General features: G+C 44.4%; 1 protein-coding gene across 3 annotated transcripts in view; it reads right to left on the bottom strand.

The window, feature by feature from the left end:
- lrp4 (low density lipoprotein receptor-related protein 4) overlaps nucleotides 1-26551 on the bottom strand; it is a 130904-nt gene that overhangs the window by 26753 nt on the left and 77600 nt on the right. For all 3 annotated transcript variants that reach the window (XM_061737602.1, XM_061737618.1, XM_061737611.1), the window contains exons 3-14: nucleotides 24523-24639; nucleotides 18605-18718; nucleotides 18396-18512; nucleotides 15860-15988; nucleotides 9637-9756; nucleotides 9375-9500; nucleotides 8717-8842; nucleotides 7751-7885; nucleotides 6538-6663; nucleotides 5910-6140; nucleotides 3598-3754; nucleotides 2833-3050 (exon numbers count right to left, since the gene is read on the bottom strand). In XM_061737602.1, the coding sequence (XP_061593586.1) occupies nucleotides 2833-3050; nucleotides 3598-3754; nucleotides 5910-6140; nucleotides 6538-6663; nucleotides 7751-7885; nucleotides 8717-8842; nucleotides 9375-9500; nucleotides 9637-9756; nucleotides 15860-15988; nucleotides 18396-18512; nucleotides 18605-18718; nucleotides 24523-24639 (1716 nt within the window). The remainder of the gene's footprint in view (nucleotides 1-2832; nucleotides 3051-3597; nucleotides 3755-5909; nucleotides 6141-6537; nucleotides 6664-7750; nucleotides 7886-8716; nucleotides 8843-9374; nucleotides 9501-9636; nucleotides 9757-15859; nucleotides 15989-18395; nucleotides 18513-18604; nucleotides 18719-24522; nucleotides 24640-26551) is intronic.

The raw sequence follows: 26551 nt of genomic DNA, 5'->3' as shown, positions 1-26551 counted from the left end.
GTGTATTATCTGATTGGTGTAGAGCTAGCCCTTTACTAGCGAATCAGAGTTAACTGAAAATGATAATGTTAACATACTAGATAAACAGCAACGGCACAGATGCTACACTACACTATCATGGCATCGGTCTGCATTTGGATTGTGTTTGACTTTGTTGTGAACGCCACTATATCTTCCTGACTTCTATCAGAAGTGAAACCACTGATTGAAAACAGCGGGCTCTGTTCAGAACTCTAGACTAAAGCCATTCGTTATTTCCGGTTGTTTTTCTTTCCTTTTCCTTTCTGGGCAACATCACAGGTTAGTGCCTTCTGCAGTTATGGGGATGTTTTACGCCTCGCACACGTGCAGAGCGTACGCTCCAGCCAGGGTCGGGTTGGGGAGTAGTTTTTTGACCGACTTTTAGTCCGACTGCTTTTCTGCCGACATTCGGCTGTCGAGGGTGTGTGTCCCGGCCTTTTTGTTACAACACATTTATGCTAAAACGTAGTGTCAAAGTCATCACTTCTGGTATCACTGAAGCCCTCGTGTCTACTGCGTCTCTTGTTTCGCAGATCTATCCCGTTGTGTGTTTTCCTGTGTTTCTCTCATTTCAGATTTGCAGCGGATGTCACCCCCCAACACCCCCCCACCCCCATATCCCTCTGACATATATGTTTAAAAACAAAAAAAAGACAATCGTTTGATCTGTGACCCCCGAGCCTGCTAAATAAGAGATGTGGGCTCTGAAAACAATCCAAGGAGCGACATCGACGGATGCTCGGCGCTACGACCAATCAGAGCAACCAACTAGGTGACGTATTCAGAGAGATAGAAAGGAGTTAATGTGAGAGCGGTTAAAGTTAAACTTTGCTGCAGCCGTCAGGACAACAGCAAATATATGTAGGGGCTGTCGTCTGTTCAACTTCTGAAGAAAAGGTCTGAATCTTTAACTGTTGCCAAAGCCGACTCCCACAATGCCGTATCCTCAGCTGGAGCCATCTACGCTGTTTCATCATCGTCTTAAACCTGTAGACGGTTTAAAAAGCCAAACCCGCCCAGAGACTCCCTCCTCCAGGACAGACTGAGTCGATTGGCTCCCCATGACTTGTGGGTGTTAACAAGCTTCAAATCTAAATCTGCTAGTGGTACGTCTAGTGATCCTCCCGATGGCATGATCATGTTTGCCTTTTGGTTGAGTAACTCCAGCCTTTGAAGTGGAGGATATGTTTCCTTTTTCTTTTCTACCAAACCATGTGGTCATCTGCTGTTATTTCTCTTTTGAATTACGTACATTTGACAGGATTATCAGCCTCCAGGTAGCAGTGGAGGTCTGACACTGGGGAGATAACCACATTTCTTTGAGGAGAACAGTCCAGTCTGCAGGTGAACTTCATTAAATTGTCTCAGCTTGTTCAGCTTGGGTCTGTTGAAAGCAAGCGTGGCATGCTGGTGTGACGGCGTTGCCCCCGGCCACAGCCTCCCGGCAGGACCCAATCAAATCACTGCAAACCTGCATTGATCAGGGAGTCCTGCTGACCGCGTTTGCTCACTCTGAAACGAGACGAGTGCCAACGTAGCCGGGAACAACAATAACCACCAGTAAAAACCTGAGGTACAGCAGGCCTTCGGCGCAGGGATGAACATACGTGCATGTGCTCGTCTCAGATCACCAGCTCACTTGTTTCTATTTCCAAACATTACATCTCCACTTCCCCGTCACAATGTCCAACAGACACAGACATTCACACATTCATCTTTTAGTTGGGAGTTATGTGGTTTCCAGTAGTCGACCCATCCTCCTTGAGTGAAATATGACCTTGATTATTCTTTTCCAAAGCCTGAGTTTGATAATTAACGATAAACTATTTTAAGCACTGAAGTCCAGCCAAGCTTCTGCACAACACATTGTTCTAGTTGCCTCAATCTGAGCGTTGGGAGCAAACGATTCACCAAACCTTCTTGGATAAACAGCAACAAAGCTTTACAATGTTGTGAAAAACCATTTTAAACAGAGGCCTTTCAACTTTTTGTGCATAATACATCATAGACTATATGAAGGACCGAGTCCAAAGATCTCCAGGATTTATTTTCTTTACAGTAATACATTATCAGTCAAATTCTCTTAGGTGCTGATCAAAGGCCAGCGGTGGGAGCAAATCTACATATTAAGCTTAAAATGAATATACACATTGTTGTTTCTTTTAACTGATTAACTCAACTTTTTTAATCTGTCACAGATTTTATTTCAGACTCCGGTTACCGTAAATGATTACAAATGACAAACTATTTGGCATTTCTTCAATGTTGTAAAGGAAATACTCAAAAAATAAATCAGACGACTGCAGTAATGACATTATTACTTCATGTTGTCATTTAAATCTGCTGCATCCAGTAATTAATGTTCTTTTAAGCTTTTATTACACTTTTATTGTGAACCAATTATACCAACATTAAGTCTTGATCAAGAACATGGCTAGGCTTTTCTCTTGCATGCTGAAACTGTTAATATGTTCCGTTTTATTTGCAATAATCCACTCAAGTGAAAAACCAGTGAGAGCCAGGACGAGTCTGGTTTCCTAATAAAACCATCGCGACTCGTCTTTTTGCACGGGAGATCTGCGGTCTCTGCTGAAGCACAGCAGAGAGGGACATTTACAAACTGGACTACATACTACAACACCAGCGGGAGTCTTTTAGGAAAAAGCAACGGTCCAATATAAAAACCACTTCAACAACTGCATGAACATCAAAGTCTAAAGTGAGTTATTAAATCTGCTTCAGGTTGGATTTGAGTCTGCCTTACATCTGAAGATCAACCGCAGCATTGGGAGGTTTAGGGTGAGGGTTTACCTTGGCTGATGACAGCCTTGCGGTTGCGTCCGTCCAGATCGGATCTCTCGATGACGTGGTGCTTGGCGTCCACCCAGTAGATGCGGCGGCCGGCGTAATCGATGGTGAGACCGTTGGGCCAGAACAGATGCGTGTCGGCGATGACCCGCCGGTTGGATCCATCCATGTTGGCGTACTCGATGCGTGGAGTATTCCCCCAGTCCGTCCAATAGATCTTACTGAGCGGGGAAACGGGAAAGTCACGGTCAGTTTACTCGTTCCTACCCTGAGCCGTCCACCTGAAGCCGAGCGAGCTCCTTCTCGTGGCGTAAACAGAAGGTTGTCGGGTTTAGCGACGCAGCAGATGTCTAACACAACAAACCAGTCTCCCCTGTCCTCATTACTCATCAGTTCTGTGCAGCCTCAGAGGGGAAATAACCTCCTTTTTCCATTTTTCAATTATCCCATGCTAATGAGCTTCTTAATAAGCTGCATGATTTTTCTCTGTTTACATTTCACTGGGGCCTCAACCAAAACACTCTCCTGCCACTGCGCGTTATGAAAGCGAGGAGGACAAACTCAGCTTCTGCCCCTTTCATGAAATACTTATTCCACACAGATGCTCGCCTGTGGGCAACACTGTGCTGCCAAATCTTAATCGCTGCTCTGCTGCTACACTACAACTGGGACACATCCGGAGGGGATATGCATATATAAGGAAGTGTGTACATTTGAAAGCTTCAGCGAGTGTGTGCGTTGGTGTGTGTGGATGTCTGGGACGCCTACCCCTCGATGGGGTGCAGAGCGATCGCCCGGGGCTTCTCCATGTTCTGCCACAGCAGCACCTTGCGGTGCGTCCCGTCCAGGTTGGCCACCTCGATACGGGACGTCCCAGAGTCGGTCCAGTAAAGCTTATCGTGGATCCAGTCTATCGCCAGTCCACCTGCGGAACAACAGAAACATCTTCATGAGGTCAGAATATGAAATGGTTCCAGCGTGCACGGCTGGCTGTCTTGTTTGTCTCCGTGTGGCCTGGAGATGAACCTGCCCGGCTGTCCTCCCCGGTGACGGCTGGGAGAGGCTCCAGCTCCACCACAACCCCCAAACACCATGAAACGGGTGGAAAACGCAGACGGATTCAAAGTGACACGGAGGAACTTTTGCTATTTTTTGCTCGGTGGAGCCCCCTGTAAGGGTGAACTTTGAGTCTCTTTTGATTCTGTTCAAGAACAGCTCTGGTCTGGTCTTTAGAATAGAATAGAAGACTTTATTTATCTCCCAGAGGAGAAATTCAGTCGTGCAGCAGCCAAAACACACACACGCTTTATAAAAACATTTTTAAATAGAAATAACCAATAAATAGTTAAATAATAAAAAGAGCAATATAAAAAGTAGAAAAAGAGTATGTACAAGAGAGAAAAAAAATAGTAAACACCAAAAAAATGGATAATATTTACAAAATTTTTTCAAAAATACTTGAGGTATTTGAGGTATTTACTGGTTATTGCACTTGATGAAGGACCTGCGGTAGCGTTCTTTCCTGCAGCGCGGTTGAAGCAGTCTTTGGCTGAAGTCTTTTGTCTTTTGCTCGGTCACTGTTAGTTTTTCACTCCTGCCACGACCTTGGTGAGTCTCTAAGTTGCTGCAGCCAGGAAGTGAGCTGCCGCCATCGCTGTCGATGTTTGACAAAGTGATGCACAGTCGTCACAAGCAGCGCCGGCTCCTGCCATAAACCCTCTCTGTGGTGGTTTGGGGCCGCGGCTGCTCAGGGGGGCCACGTGATGATGATAATTAATTAACTGTGTTTTGAATTGAATGATCAAAAGGGTCCCAGCGGAGGTTCAGTTCAGTTTATCAAACACAAACATATTCCACAAAACTCTTTCCTCATGAATGTTAATTCAAAAATTATGATTTAATTTCCAAATAAAGAAAGAGATTTGTTGACAACTCATTTGCCAATCTCTATCATGTGTGTCTGCTCATTCTGTTGTAAGTATTTTGTGTGATTTGGTGTTTGCGCTTGGAGTTGTTTGAGGCCACGAAGAAAATTTAGGGCCAACAAAATCCTAGTGATTTAGAGATAGCTGAGCCTGGAGCCCAAAGTCACTTTTGGTTGTTTTCTGCTGATCGGTTAAATGGAAGACTAAGACACTTGAACATGAAAACACTCCTAGGCATCACTTTAACAGTCTTCCTTCCATCCATCCATCCTTTCCATCCAACATTTACACCCACTTCTTCCTTTCCAGGGTCTGCTGAGGTTACGGGGCTGAAGGGTACCAGGCAAAATCTACGACAAGTGTCGGTGCGGCCTGCATCTTCATTTCAAGGTGACTGTCCTGTATAACTGTGTGCAGCAGATTTAAACAAGTTGGGAGTCAAACCACCAACCTCTACCAACATCCCTTGGTCAGACAACCATCTATCATCATTGAAAGCAAATAGTTTTGAATTCCATTTGGACAAAACTCTGTATGAAAACCACAAAATAATGTAAAACGACACAGTAGTGGTATAACAGGAGGTTTTCTGCAGACTAATCCTGGACAGGACGCTATGCCGAGCTCAGAGCAACCGAGGTAACCATCACTTTGACTCTTTCTGGAAACTGAAAGTTTCTTCTTCTTTACTTTTGAGAAAGAAAGTTAAATCTCTGTCACCAAGTGTCCGCTCCAATACGCGGTATGATTAATCTGTTTCACCATATTTAATTAAAAAAAAATACTTTGTGTAAATGCTTTCAACAAACAGGATCAGAATGACTTGGCAAAAAATAAATGAAATAGGTTCTCTTGGGTAAACTGAGAGGATTCAAGTTTAAATGAGAATAATAGAGAATAAGAAGCTATCAGAGTGAAATAAAAATGACTAGAAAAAATAAAAACTATGAGGCGAAATAAGAGAGAAAAAAGAGGCAGAGAAAATAAGGAAAAAAGAAAAGCTGGACTTTTTTTTTTTTTTTTTTTTTTTTTTTTTACATACGACCAGGGTGATGGATGGAAGCAGTGAGAAAGAAAAGCGGAGTTGAATAAATTGGATGAATAATAAATGGCGGTGGTGGCCTCCGCGTGAACCTGCGTCCTACTCCAACCCACCTGGGCTCTCCAGGCCGGTGGACACCACCTCCTCCACGTTGGAGCCGTTCAGGTTGGCCTTCATGATGCGGTCCAGCGTCACGTCCGACCAGAACACCAGCTCGTGGGCGTGGTGGAAGTCCAGCGCGATGGCGTTCTCCAGGTTGTTGAGCAGGAGCGTGTATTCGGAGCGGTGGGGCAGAACCTGGCGGATGTCGATGCGGTTGGCGAACAGCAGCACGGGCTCCGGACCTGGGAGAGGGAGCAGAGACGGTTCAAACAGCCAATTTTCCAATGATAAAATAGAAAACATGACCAAAGCAGACTTTTAATAAGAGCGAGCATTAATCTGAGTGCAGATCGTCCGAGTTCTGGCAGCCGCCTCCCGGGCGGTCCTGACCCGGGGTCAACCTGCGCTCCGAGCAGATTGATGAGCTGCTTCACCCGGCCTGCACGCTGCTTATAGTAAATTTAAATCCAGTCCAGACGCTCAGATCGAGCCCGGGACCCCGGAATGGAGGCGCGGATAAAGTTACTGTAGAAACAAGTATTTAAACTACCAAACCATATTTTCATTGGAGGTCAAACCTGGTGACTTTCTGCGGTTACACATCACGGATGAAACACTGAAGGATGTTTTTTCTCTTACCTAAGGCTTTGCAGCTGCGCTTGTCGGGTCGGAGCTCGTAGCCCTGGACGCACCAGCACTGGAACCCGCCCTCGGCGTTGGTGCAGCCCTGGCTGCAGTAGCCCTCCTCTGCACACTCGTCCACATCTGGAACAGACCACAGGGGCAGGAGTCAAGAGCCGGGGAAAGCAGAGACGCTGGCTTCAACGTCCCACAGGGCTAACGATGGATTCAAGACACAAAGTGCACGGAGGTGGAGGAAGGGGGAAAACCCATTCATGCTTTTAGAGAACCTCACCCCTCCACCTTTTACTTCAGTGGATTTAACCCTTAAGAGTCGCGTCGCTCCGTCTCGAGAAAAATGTAAACTTTAGTCTCCTGCATGAGTATTTATTTCAGGATATGATCCAGGTGATAACGATTTGAGTAAGAAGTGAATTCTTAATCATAGAAAAGCACTTTTGCTGGCCGTCATTTAGGAAGTCACAGACAGGATTAATAAACAGTCCTTTTAAAGTCTTTCCTGGTTTAGTTTTAATTGATCCATCACTTAAAAAACTTTTTTTTTCCTCGTTTTTATTGGTGGAGGTGAATTTTTCATCATTACATTACAACTTTTGGTACTTTTTTGTTTATGTCCAAAAAAGGAACATTTTGTTGGACACGAGAATAACTGGTGCCATGTTTTTGCCTTTAAATATGTTTAAAGGTATGAAATGATGATGCTGTTGAATTTCAATCAACTAGTAGTAATATGTTGCATAACTATACAGTCAATTCATGCAACAGCTGAAAAAACAGTTTTATTAACAGTAACCCAAATCAATATCGGATCGAATCTTGATAATCGATTCTGAATCTCAAGAATCGGAATCGAATCGATTCTGGATATTTGAATCGATCCCCAGCCCTTCCTACGACCACAAAACCGGCCCGAACCACCAACCCTCCAACACCATCCCTGATAGTTGGTACCAGGAGCTGTGCTGGGTTTTCTCCAAACATGCCACCGGATGTTATGGCCAAAAATAAACACTTGCATGACAGGAAGGAAGTCATTAAAACTCTCGGATGTTAAACACAAAGTGGCACCTGGCAACTTGTCAAGACTGAAAAGGTCATAAATATTAACACTCAACGTACTCGCTGACGTCAACCGAAAACTGTGGCGCGCACGCAAACACACACACACACGCACGCACACGCACACGCACACGCACACACACAGCTCTACCTTGGCAGGTCTTTCCGTCCTCCATCAGGCGGTATCCAGTGTGACAGGTGCACTGGACCAGTCCTCGGACCATCTGACACTTCTGGGAGCAGCCCCCGTTATTCTGGTTACAGTTGCCCTCGCTGGAGCGCGGCCCTGCATGCAGAACGGAAACATTACAGGAAGATGAGCACGGTTTGCTGACTCAGCGCAAATACAAACACGCCGACGGTGTAAAAGAAGATCTGCATCCTCTGACGTTACACCTGGAGCTATGCAGATGCCAAGAGGGTTGCGGCGGGCGGATGACAGCCCGACCGCTCGTCTTGTGACACCGTGAGGGTTAAGTCTCACCGTGACTAAGTCGAGGGGCCTCTGAGAGGCTGAGAAAAGGTGTCCGTTGTCTGTGGATATCTATGGCAGTTACAAGTCAATTTCCCCTGACTTTTTTTACGAGGCTTGACAAGGTCAGAGGGAGCTGGAAAGACGACGCCCGTGAAAGTTTAATCCCCTGGTAGGGTCACCTGAACTCAACAGGTCAACAATACCGGCCAGAACGCATGATCCACTCATCTTACTGGGGGTTGGGCGAAGGACTGGTAACCCAAACCATCACAAAAGATGATAAAAAAGAAGATGGAAATTGAAATTATTTTTTGTTTTTATCCGACATGCAATGAAATGCAAAAAACAAAAGAAACTACATTTTGATGCTTTTTCTGATCTTGATCATTTAAGTATTTCTTCCTATAAAAGGAGTCGGGACGAGATTCCACAGACTCATACAACATTAATACCTGAACAAGGCAAAAGGAATGCTAAAAATCCAAAAACAAAAAACGTTTCTGTCCATCTTCCTGATCTGGAGATCTATCTCTTCTCGGTTTTGAGGCAGGACAGACTTATGAGAGTTACGCTCTCGTAGCCTTAAAGCTGAGATGGAAATCCAGCAATACTGATGCTGATTGGGTTTGTGTGTATACGTACGGCAGTCGTGGTGCGGATGTTCATCGGTCCCATCGCCGCAGTCGTTGAGCTCGTTGCAGACCTTCCTGTGGCCGATGCATCGCCCGTTTCCACACTGGAACTGATCGGGCGCGCAGGGCGAGCTCTCTGGTGGGACACATGAGACGGGCCGTCAGACATCGCAGGCCGAGGTTTCTCTGAGCCCTGGCAGCAGGATTTCTTCTCCAGAGTCTCAGGTTTTATTACAGCCACGTGGGTCGTGGCGTGGTCCACAAAAGCCTTAATTCTCTCGCATTTACAAGAGCTCAAATCAGCCTCAGTAAAACTATAAATGAGCATTTAATATCCCCACTAGCTTCTCTTGGTTTTCCATTAATGTAAACCTTTCCCATCGAAGCCATTCATGACATTATGTTATAAAATGTTACTGTGTTGTAAAAATCAGCCATTAAATCCATCTCTGTACAGGTAAACCCAACAAAAGGGCAAAAACAGCTCTACTTTTCCTCTCATTGTCGAGTTAAACCTGATTATGACGTCAAGACGGAACAGCCAATGAGAACATAGAAGAATAAAAGATATTTCTCAGTGGAGGAAGGCTCTGAGCTGTTGTCATGACTACTGCCGGAAGCTTGTGTTATATTTAGACTCAGGAAACGAGATACAAAACAAGTCGTACCGGCTTTCTCACAGCCCTCTTCATCACTGCGGTCTGAGCAGTCGTCTTCACCGTCACATCTCCACGACAACCGGACGCATCGTCCAGTCCCGCAGCGGAACTGGTCGGCCGTGCACATGGACGTGGCTGCAGAGGATGCACGTGCAAACACACAAACGTGACTTCTTCCAGTCTTAGAGGAGGTGGTGTGATGAAATAACAGTTTAAACATGTTTTAAATATCCTCCCGTTGCCATGGCACCGCGGTTAAACGTCTACTCACTGCAGTTCTTCTCGTCTGACTGGTCATCACAGTCGTTCTCTCCATCGCACCTCCAACCAGCGTTGATGCACATCCCACTGCTGCACATGAACTCCACTGACCTGCAGGGCTGATGGGAAGCTGCAGAAATACATAGAGTTTATTAGAGCATTTAGCTCTGATGGTCAGGAGTCTGACACAAAAAAATACGTGTTGTTGTGGTGGAATTGTACATGTCCCTGTCAGTTTTCCCCATGAAGACAGAATGTAAGCTGCTGCTGCTGCAGAGTCTGAAATGTGATGAGTCTCTGCTGATCTAAAGGCCAGAACAGAAGTCCGTCCGTCTCGTATTTATTGAGGTTAACTAGCAACAGGTCATGAACATGAAAGGAACTTTAGCAGACTGATAGTTTCAGAAGTACAGATGGAGAAAGGTTCATCAGTCTGGAAAAACACCAAAAAACAATATTGGCAGAAGCTCCAACAACTTTAAAATAATGGTTGGATTAAAGACGGGTTGAGATAAAGCAGAAAACAGTCCTGTGAATTAATGAATCAATATTCTAAATCCTTCTAAAATCCTCTAGAAATCAGGGACGCTGCTCAATACCGGCTGAGGAAAATAAGAGCCATGCAGCCATGAAACTGGAAAATATGTGTATGTTTGAGATGACACACAACACACATGTAATACACAATGTCCTGCTCAGGGAGGGGCTTCTTGTTTGAGTGGGATGATGTCAAAACTATGCATTACAACAGTACGTTGGCTTTACCCTTTTCTGCACAACAAAAGTGACATTTACGATAAAGGTCCTGCTTGGGGCGGGGTCCGGTGTTTTCATTTAATGCTGTTTTCATGAGCAAGGCTCTCCTGGTTCTCTCCATATCTTAGTAACGTTTCTAAAATCTCATCCTCAAAGAATTCTCTTCAAAACAATTAAAAAGAAGATCTGGACTTTGAAAAGGAGGGACGAAAACATCGTAACTGCCGCTAACGCTGTTGCAAAGATCAACGGAAGCAGGAGGCAGTGGTTGATCCCTCAAACGATCATTCAGAGGCAGAGCCCTTTTGTAGGGCAGTAATGCATCATAATTATGTAGTGTTATAGCACAACTGCATCGCATTAATGAGGCCAAAAACAGCGGGAAACTTGATTTTGATGACTTTGGATTGGCCAACTACGTCACATCCAGCGCTGCCCACGTCAATTTATATGCGTTTCCATTGTGGGTTTTCTTTGTTATATGTAGGTTTTGCACAAATTTAGGGGTAACAGAAACGCCACTGTGGGTGGAGTCCAGATGCCAAAGTGGCCTGCTGGCCATTCAGACCTTATATGTGGAGTCTCTTTCACTTTTTTCTTAAATTTATTTTTTTTTTTCATCAAATAGTTACATAGCTGAAATCATGCATCAGGTAAGAGCTGAAAAACACTTTGAAACCAGAAAAATTTGACGTGATGCAACAAACTAAACTGACCCCACTTTAAAAAAAACAAAGCACTTGTCTAAATGTTGTATTTGTGCTTTAAATTCTTTCCTAATGATATTTGAATTTTACAATATTTCCTGAAAACAGGGTTTGCCTGCTGGTGGTGTGGTGACCAAGTTGTAGTGAGTCAGTCATGTAGTGTGAACACCACAAAGACCTCAAGACAACATGTAGTCTGGACGGGAGAGCATTATACCAGCAGTGAAAGTGTTATTAGAGGAGGTCCTATTATCCTACTTTTCTACACTCGTGATTTATGCAAGTTACTCATGAGATGATACCCTCAGATTTAAACTAAGGGCCTGTGTCATCCTCTACATGGCTGCAGGCCCCATCTGAAAACTATACATACGTTTCTTTGCTTAGGGAAAAATACAAACATGTGGTGCTTTACACCACAAATATTTCCCTTGCCATAAAGCGTTAATATATTAGATTTATTTTGGCTGTCGCATGATCATAGCTGTCCAAACTCTCCCACCATCCCTCTTCACGTGATCCGATAAACGCGAAGATCAAAACTGGCACGAATAGATTTCCGCTGAATCAAACATAAGTATCTTACATCCTCAGTGTGTAGAGGAAGATGGACAAAAAGATAAAAAAGGAGAGAGATGATCAAAACAGCAGGTGGCCTTCCCGCAGGGAGGGAGAGAGTGAGAGAGAGACAGAAAAAGAGAAGTGAGTGAATCAGCATGGGACGCTGACAAACACACCAACACCCACACACACCTCCAGTGATTCATTCGCCCTTTGGCTCTCTCACACATCTCGCACACAAACACACACTGCGTGTTCATGTGCTCGGCAGTTGCCCATGTGGCAACAGAACATGCAGCTGTGAGGGTTTGGGGAGAAATATCCACGAGAACGTCCGGCCGCATCAGGGCACGCAGAGCATCATCTGGTTAGTACCAGATCTGAAGATGAGGTGAGCAGGAACTCACAGAACCACCAACTAAACCAAAACCAGACTGTGAGAAGCAAAGTGAAGGCCACAATTCAACCGCCTGGAGGGGCCACTTGTGGCAGGAACGCCTCCATGGAATGATTATCTGTGAAATGTTATCAGTCTCTGAAATCCCCTCGGGGGAATTACGACCACTGGGTCTTTTTAGCACCGCTTCGGCTCGTGGAGACTGCTGCCGTTCCATCCCTGGACAGCTTTCTTTACCCTCTAACATTGTAAACAGGCGTATCTGGGACCTGGTGTGTGTCAGCTCGGTTTTGACAGTCTATGGTGGCAAAGCAAGCCCAGAGTATCAACCCTCCACCACCGTGCTTGACAACAGGAACTGTATCTGCTCCGGGAGCTTTGAAGAACTTGGTTTCTCCAAACAACCAACTGTACGTGTGTCAGGTTTTTATAGCTTTACTTTTATTAGATTAGATTAAATTGTCCTTTATTTCTCCCTCAATGGGGAAATTCGCTCTGGTTTGATCAATTTGAACATGCTATATTTGGAAGCGGAGGGGGCTTTACTTTCTCACATGACCGTAAAAGTGTGTGCACTTTCGCATGCAGCGAGGAGAAGGAGAGAAGAAGGAGAGAGGCAGAGCGCGGGAGGAAGAGAGGCTTCTCTCCTAACAAAGCGCCCTTCATGCGTCTGGAGAGTTGATGCCAAGGAATGCCGTCTGAGGATGGGCTCTTCTGCCTTTGAGGAATGCCTCTGTGACGGCGCGAGAGACTTTCTCCTTTACAGTTTGTGTGGTCACTAACTATAAATTCACCGGATGGCGCTGCACGACCCCCCCCACCCCCACCCCCACCCCCACCCGAACAAATGTGGACCAGAAATAAATACACAAAAACTGCTTCAGAATGAAGGACGGCAACAGTTCGGTGGTTAGAGGTCACGTCGGATCAGCCGCCGAGCGCTAAAGATAGCTAAAAGGAAAGTTTCTCCTGAAGTCGCCGTCGATTCCTTTCTGAGCGGAAAGACCTTGGCGGGCCGAGGGAGGGCGTGCGCGTGTTTAGTAATAAGCTGTTAATTAGAAACTGTAATGTGCGGTACTTCACAGATGCCTACTTATTTATAGACTGAATCCAATAAAAAAAAAGAAGGTTTAAATGGAGAAAGAAAAAAAACAACATAATACAACCTATAAGATGATCAAATAATGTCTCAACACCTTGGAGCTGCAACCAGCACGATAAGGACATCAAAGGCATGGAGATCAGTGTGTGTGTGTGTGTGTGAGTGAGAGTGAGAGAAAAGGATCTGTGCAGTGTAAAACAATATGCCAATAACACACACATACACACAACTCACCACAGAGAACAAGGAGGGGGATGCAGAGACATTTGTAAGCAGCAGTTCTGAGGCGAGAATGATGAAACATGATCATCTGTGTCGGGGTTGCGGCTTCAGCCTGTGTGTGTGTGCATGTGTGTGTGTGTGTGTGCATGTGTGTGTGTGTGTGTGCATGTGTGTGCATGTGTGCATGTGTGTCAGAAATATCTTGCTGGGTTTTCCAGTTATGACAAATGCTGTCAAGTAGCAGCTGCTCCAGCCTGCTACCTGAAATCAACCCTGACCGTAAAGCTAAAGCCGAATCCTTCCCTCTTGTGTCTTCAACCCTTTCATTTAGGGTGGAGGACGGTGGGGACTGTGAGACCCGACAACTGTCCTCCTCTTGCCTGAGCTCCTAAGGAACTAGACGAGCATAGCAGCGGGACGAACATGCGAGAACACCCTGGACAAGAACTGCTTCTGTCAAAGCTGAGCCTGATGCTCTCCAATAGACTGCCGGTGTTCTGCCAATTTCTGCTGCTTTGCCACTTCCTTTCCCCCCCAAGTGGCCGTCATTGTAAATAAGAATGTGTTGACCTACCTGGTTAAATAAAGGCCAATGACTGAATGAATATCAAATAAAGTGATAGAATTGTATTTTTTTTTACCTCTTTATCGTATAATGTTCACAAAGTGTAATGCAATTCATGTCATGTCATCAATACTCAACATCCCATATTATCCATTTTACATCATGCAAGAAATGATGGATGTGCAATATGAAAAATCGACTGTGCGCATGCGCAGAACCACAAAGTAGCATTTTCTGGCAGGTAGCATGGAATGGCAGAACACCGGTCCTCTCCCTCCCCTTCATCTCGGCCCGTCCTCTCCCGTCGTCTCTGCCGGGCCTCAATCCTGATCTGCATTTACGGGACCTAAACGCCTTGATGCGCAGTTATAACCGTGGAAACACTTTTACTGACCTTGTCGTCTCACAAACACGATCTGAAACTGACGGGACCGAGTCACAGACGTATCGAAAGGAGATCGATTGATTTTATCAGAGAGGAGATTCGGAATAAAAAACAAGCTAGGTAGCCTCTTTATCTCGTAATGTAATGATCCTAAGAAAATAGGGTCCAACAAAGTCCCTTGATGCTCTTCCACCTCCTAATAATGAGGAAACAAAGTGTTGCTTTGGTTTGTGAACTTGGTACAAAAGGTACAACTTCTTTGGAAGGTGTACCTTTATTCTTCATAAATCATTTTAGCGTAATAACAGTATTAATGTCAGAGTATTTTTAAATCCGTCTCCATGTGATATTAAGTTAGTTGTATTTCCAGGATAAAGGTCTGATTATTTAACTGTTAATGAGGTCAAACGGCTTCTCAAGTATTAAAAATGTTTGTGTTTCATCTCACTAAAAACCAGATTTCTGCTCTTCAAACATTCAGCTGCTGCAACTAAAACCTCTTCAGAGCCGCGCGTCTGTGTTGGGATGAACCTTTAATTTACTTCTGAACTCCACCTAACCTTGATGTGCACACAGCTGTGAGAAGCCAAGATGACTCGCTCCGGGAGGACGGTGGGAGTGTCGAGGTTAAAAAGGAGAAGAGACAGAATAGACAGCTGCCAGAGGGAGAAATGAAACTCAAGTCTCATCTGAGGGCATGAAAGAAGCTCTTCCCCAGAGGAGCTTCGCTTTTGTCCTGGAAACAAGAGGCTGTTTAGTGAAAACCAGGAGCTCAGCCAGGGATCCCCAAGAGTCTGGGAGCTCTGAGATGACAGCAGCTCACTGTGATCTTCACAAGAACGGGATTTTCACTTCTGCGCAGCGTTAGTCTTAACATAGTTGAGATTTGCTTTTCTTGATATGTCGACTGGCGGACGCAGGACTCTCTTTATATCTCATTTCCTGTCCAGGATCAATTAATCAGTAACTGAACTGAGGTCTGAAAAGAGGTAGTAAAGAGGTAGTCACTGAAGTGGACCTGGGTCTGAGAAGAGGGTTTTTTCCTAAAAAGGTTTTTGATTAAGTAAACAAAAAAAAAAAGTAAAATAAATAAAAATGGACACATTTATTGGAGGTGCACAGATCCAATAGTTTCAATCTGATCCCAATGCACACTGATTCTGTCAAATGAGGGTTGCCGGTTTGTTTTTTCAAATTACATATTTGCAATAAAACTTTAAAACTTCAATAAAAAATTAAAATCTACATGGCCCGTCCTGTAATACAAAAACAACAATGTTTCACCTGAGCACGATTAAATCAGTGAATTATACAACAGTCTTGCACACGGCACCGATGTTGGATCGGATTGGTCCCTTACCTTGTTCTTTTTTGTCCCTCATGAAGCTGGAAGTGTGTGTGTGTGTGTGTGTGTGTGTGTGTGTGTGTGTGTGTGTGTGTGTGTGTGTGTGTGTGTGTGTGTGTGTGTGTGTGTGTGTGTGTGTGTGTGTGTGTGTGTGTAACCCAGACATCTATGTGCGTGTGTGACAGGAACTCACAGCAGTCCGACTCGTCCGACCAGTCCCCGCAGTCGTCGTCTCCGTCACAGTGATAGATGTCCAGGATGCAGCGGCCGTAAGCACACTGGAACTCCTCCACGCTGCAGGTGGCCGTCATCACATCTGAGGCTGCACACACACACAGGCATGTCAAACAGATGCTGGAGAGTATGGAGCAGCAGCTGGCTGTCTACAGCTCTTTGAAGCTTCCACTCCGCTCATACTGTCAACTCAAAATTGAAACCAAAGAGAAGCTCACGTTTCTATCAAAACAGCAAATGTTTACGCGTAATATACTCATGAATGATGGTGTTTCGAACAGATCTCCCTCTTTGAATTTAACAAGTAACACACTGCTGACATACAGTTCACATACCCCGTTTTTCTTTTTAACCTTTATTTCATCAGGAAAGCAATTAAGACCAGGTTCTATTTACAAATGTGGCCTGAGGCCGAGGAGCGAAGGCTCCCTGAGGGGGAAGGGAGAGGGGCTCCCGCAACATAAGACGGGTTATCTAAACATATAATGTGGAATTTGTTTGAAATCGGTGAAAGAGGTGAAGACGGTGAGAGTGTTTTGTAAATTGTTCCAGTCATCGGCTGCAGTGAGACGGTAGGCAGTGAGAGATGTGCAGAAGGGAAGAAAGATAGGAGGCTGTTCGGCCCAGTATGGATTTGTAGATGAGGTGAAGCCAGTGATGGAGGGATGTCCAGTTCACTAGTTTATACAGGAGGCAGTGGTGGGTGGTGAGGGGAGAACCTGCAGCAAAGCAGAGGGCAGAATGGTGGGGGGTGTCCAGTTGCTGAGGGTGGGTTGTGGTGCCAACCTGTAGATGGTGTTGCTATAGTCAAATATGGGCAGGGTGGACCTTTTGACAAGGGTGTGTTTGGCGGTACGGGTGAGAGAAATCTCGTCCCGATACAGGAAGCTCAGACGAGTGAGTGAGGGAGAGTGAGGGAGATGGACGAGTCCAGCCAGAGGCAGGTACGTTCTCAACGCAGCTCTGGATTTGAATCCAGTCATTTTGGACTTCATGATAAACTGCTGCTTTAATTTCATCCAGATGCCCGCATGGCAGGCTGTTTGGCAGCCTGATCAACATGATCTGAAACTTGGTTACATTTCCCGACGAAAGACGTGTTACACACACAATTCAGCCAGTAATTGAATCCATCATATACTCACTGTTTTGTTTATAACAAATATTCTTCAGTGCCCGGTCTCATTAAGTTAGAAGACGGCACAAATATCAGTTAGTCATTTAATTATGGAGTGAGGATTAATGAAGATCCCACAGCTGATGAGAGCAGAGTTGGAGGCAGCGCTTCCTCTCTCTGGCTAATGGACTGGGTTTAAGGAGGCGGCGTCCTCTCTGATTTGAGGATGGGACTTCAAACTCTGCTTTTGGTTCTACTAAAGCCTGGCTTGGATGCGCCTGATCCTTTAGTCATGCGGCTGCTGGTGGAGCAACATTGGCTGCGCGGGTTCTGCAGGAATGTTCCCACCGTCACCCAGTGGTGGCTCCAAGAAAACTGTTTACCTCTGTCAAATGTAAAGTACCCTGGGACGACTCTTTTGGTGTACAAATACAAATGAAAACCATCCTTAACTGAAAACACTAACCCCTAACCCTCTTACTACTTTGAGCATCATTTAATTGTACAGTCTTGTGTAAGGTACGCTGAGGTGCTGTATTTTCCGCACTATAAGGCACTTAAAATCCTTAATTTTCCTCTAAAATCGGCAGTGCGTCCTATAATCAGGTGAGCCTTACTGATTAATTTGGTTGTGTTTATTGACCTTGAACTGCACTCAGAAATCTGTTAAAGTGTTTCAGTGCGACTTTGGTTGCTGCGAAGGCGCTCCACTTGATTGATGGTCGAACCGTTCAGCTGACACATTAAAGTCGGTTCTTGGTTGGATACGGGTTGCACCGTCAGAAAACGTTAGATGACTAATTATGTAGCGCTGGCAAGCAACCGTCATCCAACATCTAGTCAACGTTACTTTACTATAATTAAACGTAAAGCCGTTAGGTTTATTTAAAGTAAACCCAATTTTCAAATCATTCAATCAGTATCATAATCCAATTATAATCAAATGTTGTAATACAACGTTGTTCCAACCTCACACTAACTTCAGGTGTCCGCTATCGCTGGCAACGATGGACCAGAGAACAGGACGTAGTACAACGCTTACCGCTACATTTTCTTTGTAGATTTGTGGAAGACGAATGATTTAAAATGTGAATTTATTTTTCTGTATTTGTTACAACTGAACGATATTCTGAGTTATTGTAAATGAGTTGAATAAAGTTCGACTTACTAGACTGTTTTTTTTTCACTTTATATATGTTTTATCATGCGCCTCATAACCCAGTACGCGTTACGTATGAAAATAGACCTGTTCATTGATATTAAGCCTAATGGTCTGCAAAATACGCTACTTCGTTGAGCTCTTTAATCTTGTTTACGAACGTATGAATAAAACATTGTTGCTTTCTTAGGAACAGATCAGACTTTGAGAGGCACTCACGGCAGTTTTCCTCATCTGAGCCGTCCTTGCAGTCCGTGTCTCCATCACAGTACCAGTGCTCGGCGATGCAGCTCCCATCTGTGCAGCGGAACTCCTTGTCCGAACATTTACGCATGTCTGGCATGAAAAAAACAAAAAAAACATGATATTAGAAGAGCGTGCAAATGGGAAACGTGCATGCATGATTCCACTGTGTCTCCATCACCCACCACACTGCTCGTCGCTGTTGTCTCCGCAGTCATTGTCACCGTCACAGTGCCAGAGGCTGCGGATGCAGTAGCCGTTCTGGCAGTGGAACTCGTCCTCTTCACACTCCCTGGGAGCTGCAGGGACAACGCAGAGGGAGCGTTATGACAGCAAGACTCTTATACTGGATCAGAATAGACAAAGACACTGCGGTTTTTCATCTCTGTTAACATTATACCTAAAACTAGAGCTTATTTTTTCTAAAAAAATTCTGCCCAGAAATAGGCTGAAGTTTCTGAAAGCTCTGGAGTGCAGAGATTCACAGACAGAATATCTATCGGTTTGATGTCGGTCCAGAGGTCAAACAAGGAGAGCGAAACGGTGGACGGAAACCAAGCAGCTCTATTCAGAGTCATTGACATAACATTTATGAATTAAGCACATTTGAACAGTTCATAAATGCTTCATTAAGAGATAAAGAAAAAAAACGTGTGGTAGATTTCCCATTTACCTCAGATACCGACCGACTTTTAGCTGGAATCATCACACAATGTCACAATCAACAGAAAAGGACCATCAAATGTTGCCTTTTATAAGGATTTTTTTTTAAACTGTGGTCCATTATAACCAACATTATCGAGTACATGTCCATAAACGTCTGCTCCAAACCAAGTTATGTGTTAAGAACTTTTTTCTCCAATAGGTTCAGCCTCTAAGACGCGGTCAGACATCCGTCTCCCACTCTCGTCCACCCTTTAATCGCGCCTCCCAAAGAATGCCATCCACCAGCGCAATCAATGGCCAAAGCCGAGCCGTGGGGGGCGCGGCTGTGAGCTAACGGGTTTGTCAGGGAGGGCCAGTGATGGATGGACCCTGGCAGGAGCTAATCTATAATTTATCACTGCTGTGAGAGTGTCAGGCAGCTCAGACAAACAGAGGGAGATAAGGGGAGACAGGAGCTGAAGGATGCCAACAGAGTGGAGGCACAAACAAGGAGGACAGAGTTTTTCTTTATTAATGAGCCATGTTTTCCCGTTTCTTCCTCTGCTGTATTGCTACATCACACCAGAACAGCTGCCGAACACAAACACGCCACACGTCTGGATCGATGACATGACGGCCCTCGGCCAATGTAGAGATGAATATTTTATGTGCGCTGTAGACCTTTATGGATACTATTCATTTCTATATGCCCATGAAAAAACATCTGGTTCCTATAGATTGATGGATGTAGGCTTTCTTATTAATCGCAAGAGCAACAATCTGACCAGCGATCCTCAGATCTCCCTCGACCGCGCCCTCTTTCATTGGCCTTACCGGTGGGGCTCCGAGGCATTCCCGAGCGGATGAAGAGACCATCTACCCGCAGAGAGATGGGTGAGGTTTAGAGAGCACATCAGCTGGTAGGTCAGCAGCTCGGCTCTCTCCTCACCATAACAGACGACGTTCGCTCTTGTAAACGGTGTTCAAAGTGTTGAAAAGTGACATTTGATAAAGGGAGTTTCAGTGGTGGCACCAACAATACTGCAGTTGGTCAAGCCGCCACAGAGACACGTACACCACCTGGAACGACTGAGGTTCAACCAGCGCCGCCCCCCAGATGAGCTTATTATAAGTGTTCAAGTATAAAAGCGTCTTATTTCACCTTCATCATACCGGAGTGGAGACGTTGGTGAGCTTTGTGCTGATGGCTCCTCTACGGTGCACACTCCTGGGAGATGTGGAACCGATGTGAAACTAGCTGTTCTCACCTCTGGACTACTGCTACACTGATGCAGAACCTTTAGTTCTGGTTAAAAGGGACATATACATAGATTTTAAGTGTGCCTTATAGTGTCATCTCTGACTGGGAAAAGACGCGCATGGCCAATCAGGCTCACCGGGCATGTGTGCACGGTAGGGGTGCAACGATTCGTCGACAAAAATCGATAAACAAAATTGTCGACAATTGTCGCCAGATGTGTTTCCAACGGAGTGAGGCATCTCACTTCAATACAATCTCTGCCGAGAGTCGTGCACGATAGCATCTCAACCTTCTAGCCTCGATACGGCGAATAAAAAGATGACTTGCAGGGTTTGCAAAGCCGACCTTGCGTATCACAGGAGCACGTCGGTAATGCATTTGAACAGAAAGCACGTCGGAGTGTTGAACGAAACGGACTCGCCTTGGTAAAATATTAAGCCTATTTTCATTTGTTAAATTAATTCGTTCCATTCGTTAACTTTGTTTATTTTATTTTATTAGTGTTATTTGAGCCACTCACAGCTACTCTCGTTGCTATAACCTCAATCACATAATTGATGATGCGCGAAAGGCGAAAAAGCTTGTGATGATGACGATGGATTTGCATCTAACTTTAAGCCGATGAACTGTCAATTATCTATCAAGCTCACAATTATCATGTTAACATTAAATCAGATAGATTTGTCTGGACATTCCTCTTGCTGGACGAGAGAAGACACTAAATCAATGCATCTCTATTATTGTGCGCCATGCGGGCATGAATTCTCAGAGTTTTGCGGGTGCGGGCGGGAGCAGGAAAAAACCAGTCCCGCTATAGCAGGATGAATAAAACAGTCCTGCTATATCTCTAGTACCATCTTTCTGGTGTTTATTATCATTTGCCACATAATTAAAGCAACCTCATACTAAATTTAAAAAAAATGACTAATTATCCGATTAGTCGACTAATCGTTTCAATAGTCGGTGACTAGTCGACTATTAAAATAGTCGTTAGTTGCAGCCCTAGTGCACGGGTGAAAATGAGCTTTGGAGCAGATTGCTCTCACAGGAGCTCTCCCCCGTCTGCATGTAGTTGTATGTAAATCGTCCTCCTTTCGAGGGCCGACTTTGGGGAGTGCTTTGGAGGCCAGGCGTAACGTAACAAGAGTTGCAATAATGAACACGGATTGTTGTGGACACAGCTCAGGTGCTGCCAATCAAAGCTGCATCATGTCCGCGCTTTGGAGGTTGCCACTTCAGTAATCATTCAGAAACAGAAAAATACACCTTTTTTCATAAGACGGACCCTTTAAGTCTGAAACAGAAACATGTCCCTACAAATTTGGTGAATCAGAAAAGAGAACTAGATTTGACTAAAAAACAAAGCTACATCTGGAGCAGGGAGGCGGACTTAAATAATGGTTAGTGGGTGAACAAACAGCATTCATATCCTCATTTCCTAAACGTTTCAGTGTTGCACTTTGTTGTCCGCTCACAAATAACCTTCCACTGACAAATGAATACGGTGTACTCCATCAGCCCAATTGATTTCTTTATCGGGCTGCACATCGAAGGTCTCCCCGACACCCACCTCCCCCCACAGCCGGAAAAACCTCCCCCTTTGCATTTAAAACCAGAAAAACCTGTGATGGGTCCACATTAAAATGTAATTTCCTCCTTAAGATGGACAAATACTCTCGTTTAATCAACTTTTTGAGTACAAACAAACATGAAATGATTCTCCCCGTCTCTGTCAATGCTGTCATCTTCTTTCTCTCTCTCCATTGGTGAAGTAAACAGAAGGAGGTCGGAGGTCAACAAGCCCTCAAGACGCTCATCACTCACGCAGCGGCCCAGCGTCGGAGGGCAAAGGCCTCTGGGAGTCATTACCAGGCTCGCTACATATGGGTGTGCGTGTCACCAAACGGGGTCTCTTTTTTTTTTTTCCTTTAACCCTGTGAAATGTCTTTTAAACTTGAAGAATTCAGAATATTTCATGTTCAAACACACGCAGTGGCACGCTGAGACACAACTCGGCGTCTGTGTGTGTCTGAGGTCTTAACTGCTTCATCTCCAGCCGAGCATGGAAGATGGACTCCCCACCTCTAAATAATGAAATAACCCCGTTTCATCATGGGGAGAAAAAAAAATATATATACACACATATATTTCTATCTGAATATATATATATATGGAGGAGATGTGGGAGACAGACCAGGGTCAGAAATGAAGCGAGAGAAAGCAGCATTAAAAAATGAGTAGTTTGTGGACAGAGACGGGGGAAATTTGCTGGGCATGAAGATAAAAAATTCATAGGCAGCTTGTAGCAGACAGACCCCCCATCAGGAGGTGATTCAGTGTCTGGCTGCTGTTACTGAATGTGGGTCAGGAGAGGAGGAGGAGGAAGCATCGCTGGCTGACGGATAAGAGAAGGCATTGAGAAGACAAAGAGCGGGGCCGTACCTGCCGTACACACCGGCCAGATGTGACACACTGCATGTGCTAGAGAGGCTTTTCATTCTGCATCGTCCTGCGTCTTTATTTCAGTTAATAATGCCCTTCAAAACAATACTCAGACTGCCTCGTGTAAAAGTGGTCACCTTGTGATTTTCAAGCAAACTAGGGCCGACTTGAAAGAGAGCAACAGCTGCCAGTCAATCCGCAGGACTAAAACATCCTGGTTTTGAAGTTGGCTCCGCGCTTTCCGTGGTAACCGGAGAATAAACCCTAATGACTCTGATCGTGCCTGAGAGGTCTTTAAGTGCTCCTTATCAGGTCAAGATGTCATTCCATCAGTCCCGCGCCCACAAACGCAAAACGCTTCATTAGTTCTGCTCGACGGGATCTTCCAGCGGCGCCAACCAGCGGGGTCTCGGGTTACAGCCGGGCTAGAAAACCCATGACCTCATGGCTGCAGCCGCTTCCACCGCACAGATCTTGTAATGGTCTCCGGTGCCAAGTCACCTAAAGTAAGCGAAACAAATTGCTCTGGCTTTGAGGACGGCGGCAGATCGCTCTCGCTGCGGCATTTTGGTTAAGTCATGTGTTGGCTCGGTCGCTTGTTTAGCTCGTGCTACGGCAGGATGAGGAGCTGCTCTGCTCATCCATCCTGGAAAAAAACAAAAACAGTCCATTCCTTTTCTCAGCCTCTGTTTCCAGAAGTAGAAGTCGTAGAACTAGACTTCATAGAAACTACAGCTTTTGCACGTCAGACAGACACTGTTGATCCACGTGCAGTTCTGGGCAGCTTACTAGCAGCGTCTCACGGGGTTAAGTTAAGAAAATGTGGATCAAATGGATCTACTGTACAGTGAATGGTACGCAAGTTAAGTATATGCTCCAGACTGAGACGTCTGTACAAATCCAAGTGGGGAAAAAGGATCTACATAAGTCAATATATAAAAATATTAGATTTGGGCCTCGGTAGGTTAACACCATCTGAGGTGAAATCTATGTTCAAAACACTAAACTAAATCAAACCTGCCTCCATAAATCAGCCAACTGCTGTCACGTTGAATAAAGAAATATAAACATTAAATGCGTCCTTTTTAGTGTCTAAAGGTTTTATTAGAATATTAAAATCTCAAAAGAATCTAGCATTTACTGTGAAAACTGCTTTTCTCGGAATGATGACAGAAATTGTGGAAGCCGAAGGTACGAAACCTTCGACTCGACAGCGAGCAAAGCAACATGTTTGATTATTTGAAGGGGAGTGGTGATGAACCAGCTGTCATCGTGTCTGATTATGACCTTACAGATGATACCGCCGGTCCAGAAGCAGCCGCGTCGGCGTGCGTGTCAAACGGTTTTAGCCAGCGCAGCGCTAACCTCTTTGAGAAAGTCAAAATTAGACAAAGTGCTCTCCTTTGGTAAAAACTTTCTCACGCAGACGCCGGACATGAGCCCCATAAATACAGTAATACAGCACGACGCAGAAATACAAGCTTGGAAATGGATACGCTCCTTGTTTCAGACGCTGCAGGCCACAATCCCCCTGAACGGCAGCTGAGGGCTATTCTCGGGTGAAAACGCACGCAGGCACATAGAGGAACTAACCTCCTGGGAGTTTGCATGTTCATGAGTGACATGTCCATGCAACGAAACAACTCAAACATCTGTCCGCCCCGCCGACTCCCCTGGAGGAGCGTGTGTTCCGGGCGTGAGTGTGTGACGGCGGCCCCGGCACCGACGCCACCGCTCGTTAGCATCTGTACTCACGGCAGTCTTGCTCGTCCGAGTCGTCCTCGCAGTCGTTGTCTCCGTCGCAGACCCAGGAGCGGCGGATGCATTTGCCGTTGTCGCAGTGGAAGTCCAGCGGCGAGCAGGTGGGGAGCACTGAAAGCACAAACGACGAGCATGTCAGAAACAAACAACAACTGTGCTGGTTAGTGGAGGACAGAGGAGGTTCAATGCACATACAGTCAGATACAACTGACTGGGGACCAGGGGAAATGATACATAAGAGGTAGGGCTGGGCGATATATCGAGATTTTAATATATATCGATATATTTTCAAACGCGATATGGTACGAGACAATATCGTTTATATCGATTTCTAAAAAAAAAAAAAAAAAAAAAAAAATTTTTTTTTTTTTTTTTTTAATGATTTTGATATAGCTTATTTTGTGACAAATTGACTTGAATGTTTTATTTGAGATTTGCACAAATGTTTTGTTATTTGCACAACTGTCAACCTGAGTGGAAAAGTCTGCCTGTTACTGTCTACATTGTATTAATTACAGTGTATTTTAATTTAATTGTTATGCAGGAAAGGGATATTTGTTTTATTTTATTCAAGAAGCATTTTTATTCTATATATGCAGGCAGTTTATTTTTATTTCATTTGTTTTATACATTTTGATATTGTGCAGACCTCTGTTAATAAAGGAACCTGTGTGACATTTGGCACGAGGCTTTGTATTAAAACTGACTGTTTTTTAAGGGTTTGCCTCAGAAAAAAATGAAGCTAACAGAGATGCTATGCTATAATGCTTTGGGGGAAACCCCAATTAAGGCACAGAAAAAATATCGAGATATATATCGAGTATCGCCATTTAGCTAGAAAATATCGAGATATGACTTTTGGTCCATATCGCCCAGCCCTAATAAGAGGAAAACCAATCACCATGCCATCGATTGATTGGGAATACGCATCAGTTTAGAAGCATATAATACTGAGCATTACGAGAACAAGACAGATGAAACCTGCTCTTCAGGAAACAGATCATCGGATCATCTTTCCATCAATATTTCTGTGACTTTACCATGTTGCTCAGCTACATGTAAACTAGGCCTGTGTTGAAAAAAATCGATTTCCCAATTCTAAATCGATTCTCATATTAATTCCTAAAAATCGATTCATATGTCTCAAGATCGATTTTTTTTTTTTTTTTTTTTTTATTTATGTATTTTTTTTTCATCATTACATTACAATTTTTGGTTATTTTTTTTTGTTTATCCCCAAAAAAGGAATGTTTTGTTGGACACGAGAATAACTGGTGCCATGTTTTTGCCTTTAAATATGTTTAAAGGTATGAAAACATGAAAACAAAAAGTGTTAGGTTATAATTGCATAAATTGTCTATATTTTATTACTTTATATACTGTCTTGGGGTTACATTTGCAAAAAATGCTAAAAACCAAATGCTCAAAAATGTAAAACCAAAATAGACTGAAAATGGAACAAATAAAAACGGAATGTGGGAAAAAATAAAACCGATTTAATCCGTCTCTGTTTCCTCCCTGGATCTGTTTGGTAATTCTGACCCACATGATGTTTCTGAAAGCAGTTCTATCAGCATTCTGGGAGCTGATTGGTCCTTACAGCATCATTAGCTGCCAATAGTTGCTGTTTAATCTCAATATAATACTAGTAGTAATATTTTGCATAACAACAGTCATATAATTCATGCAACAGCTCAAAAAACAGTTTTAATAACACTAACCCAAATCAATATCGGAATCGAATCCAATCAAATCTTGATAATCGATTCTGAATCTTAAGAATCGGATCGATTCTTCACATTTGAATCGATCCCCAGCCCTACAGATGAAACCTGCTCTTCAGGAAACAGATCATCGGATCATCTTTCCATCAATATTTCTGTGACTTTACCATGTTGCTCAGCTACATGTAAACACTGTCATGTTGCGTGTTTCCCACATCCGTGAAGAGGTGAGGGTGGCCTGTCGGTCAGGCTGAAGATCGGCAAATTCTGGTCCCTGGCTGATCAATCGGTGTCTCTCA

Source organism: Cololabis saira, chromosome 2 (genome assembly GCF_033807715.1).
Source record: "Cololabis saira isolate AMF1-May2022 chromosome 2, fColSai1.1, whole genome shotgun sequence".
NCBI classification, from domain to species: Eukaryota; Metazoa; Chordata; class Actinopteri; order Beloniformes; family Belonidae; genus Cololabis; species Cololabis saira.
Note: the sequence above shows the minus strand (reverse complement) of the source record. Positions and strands in the feature narration are given on the sequence as shown.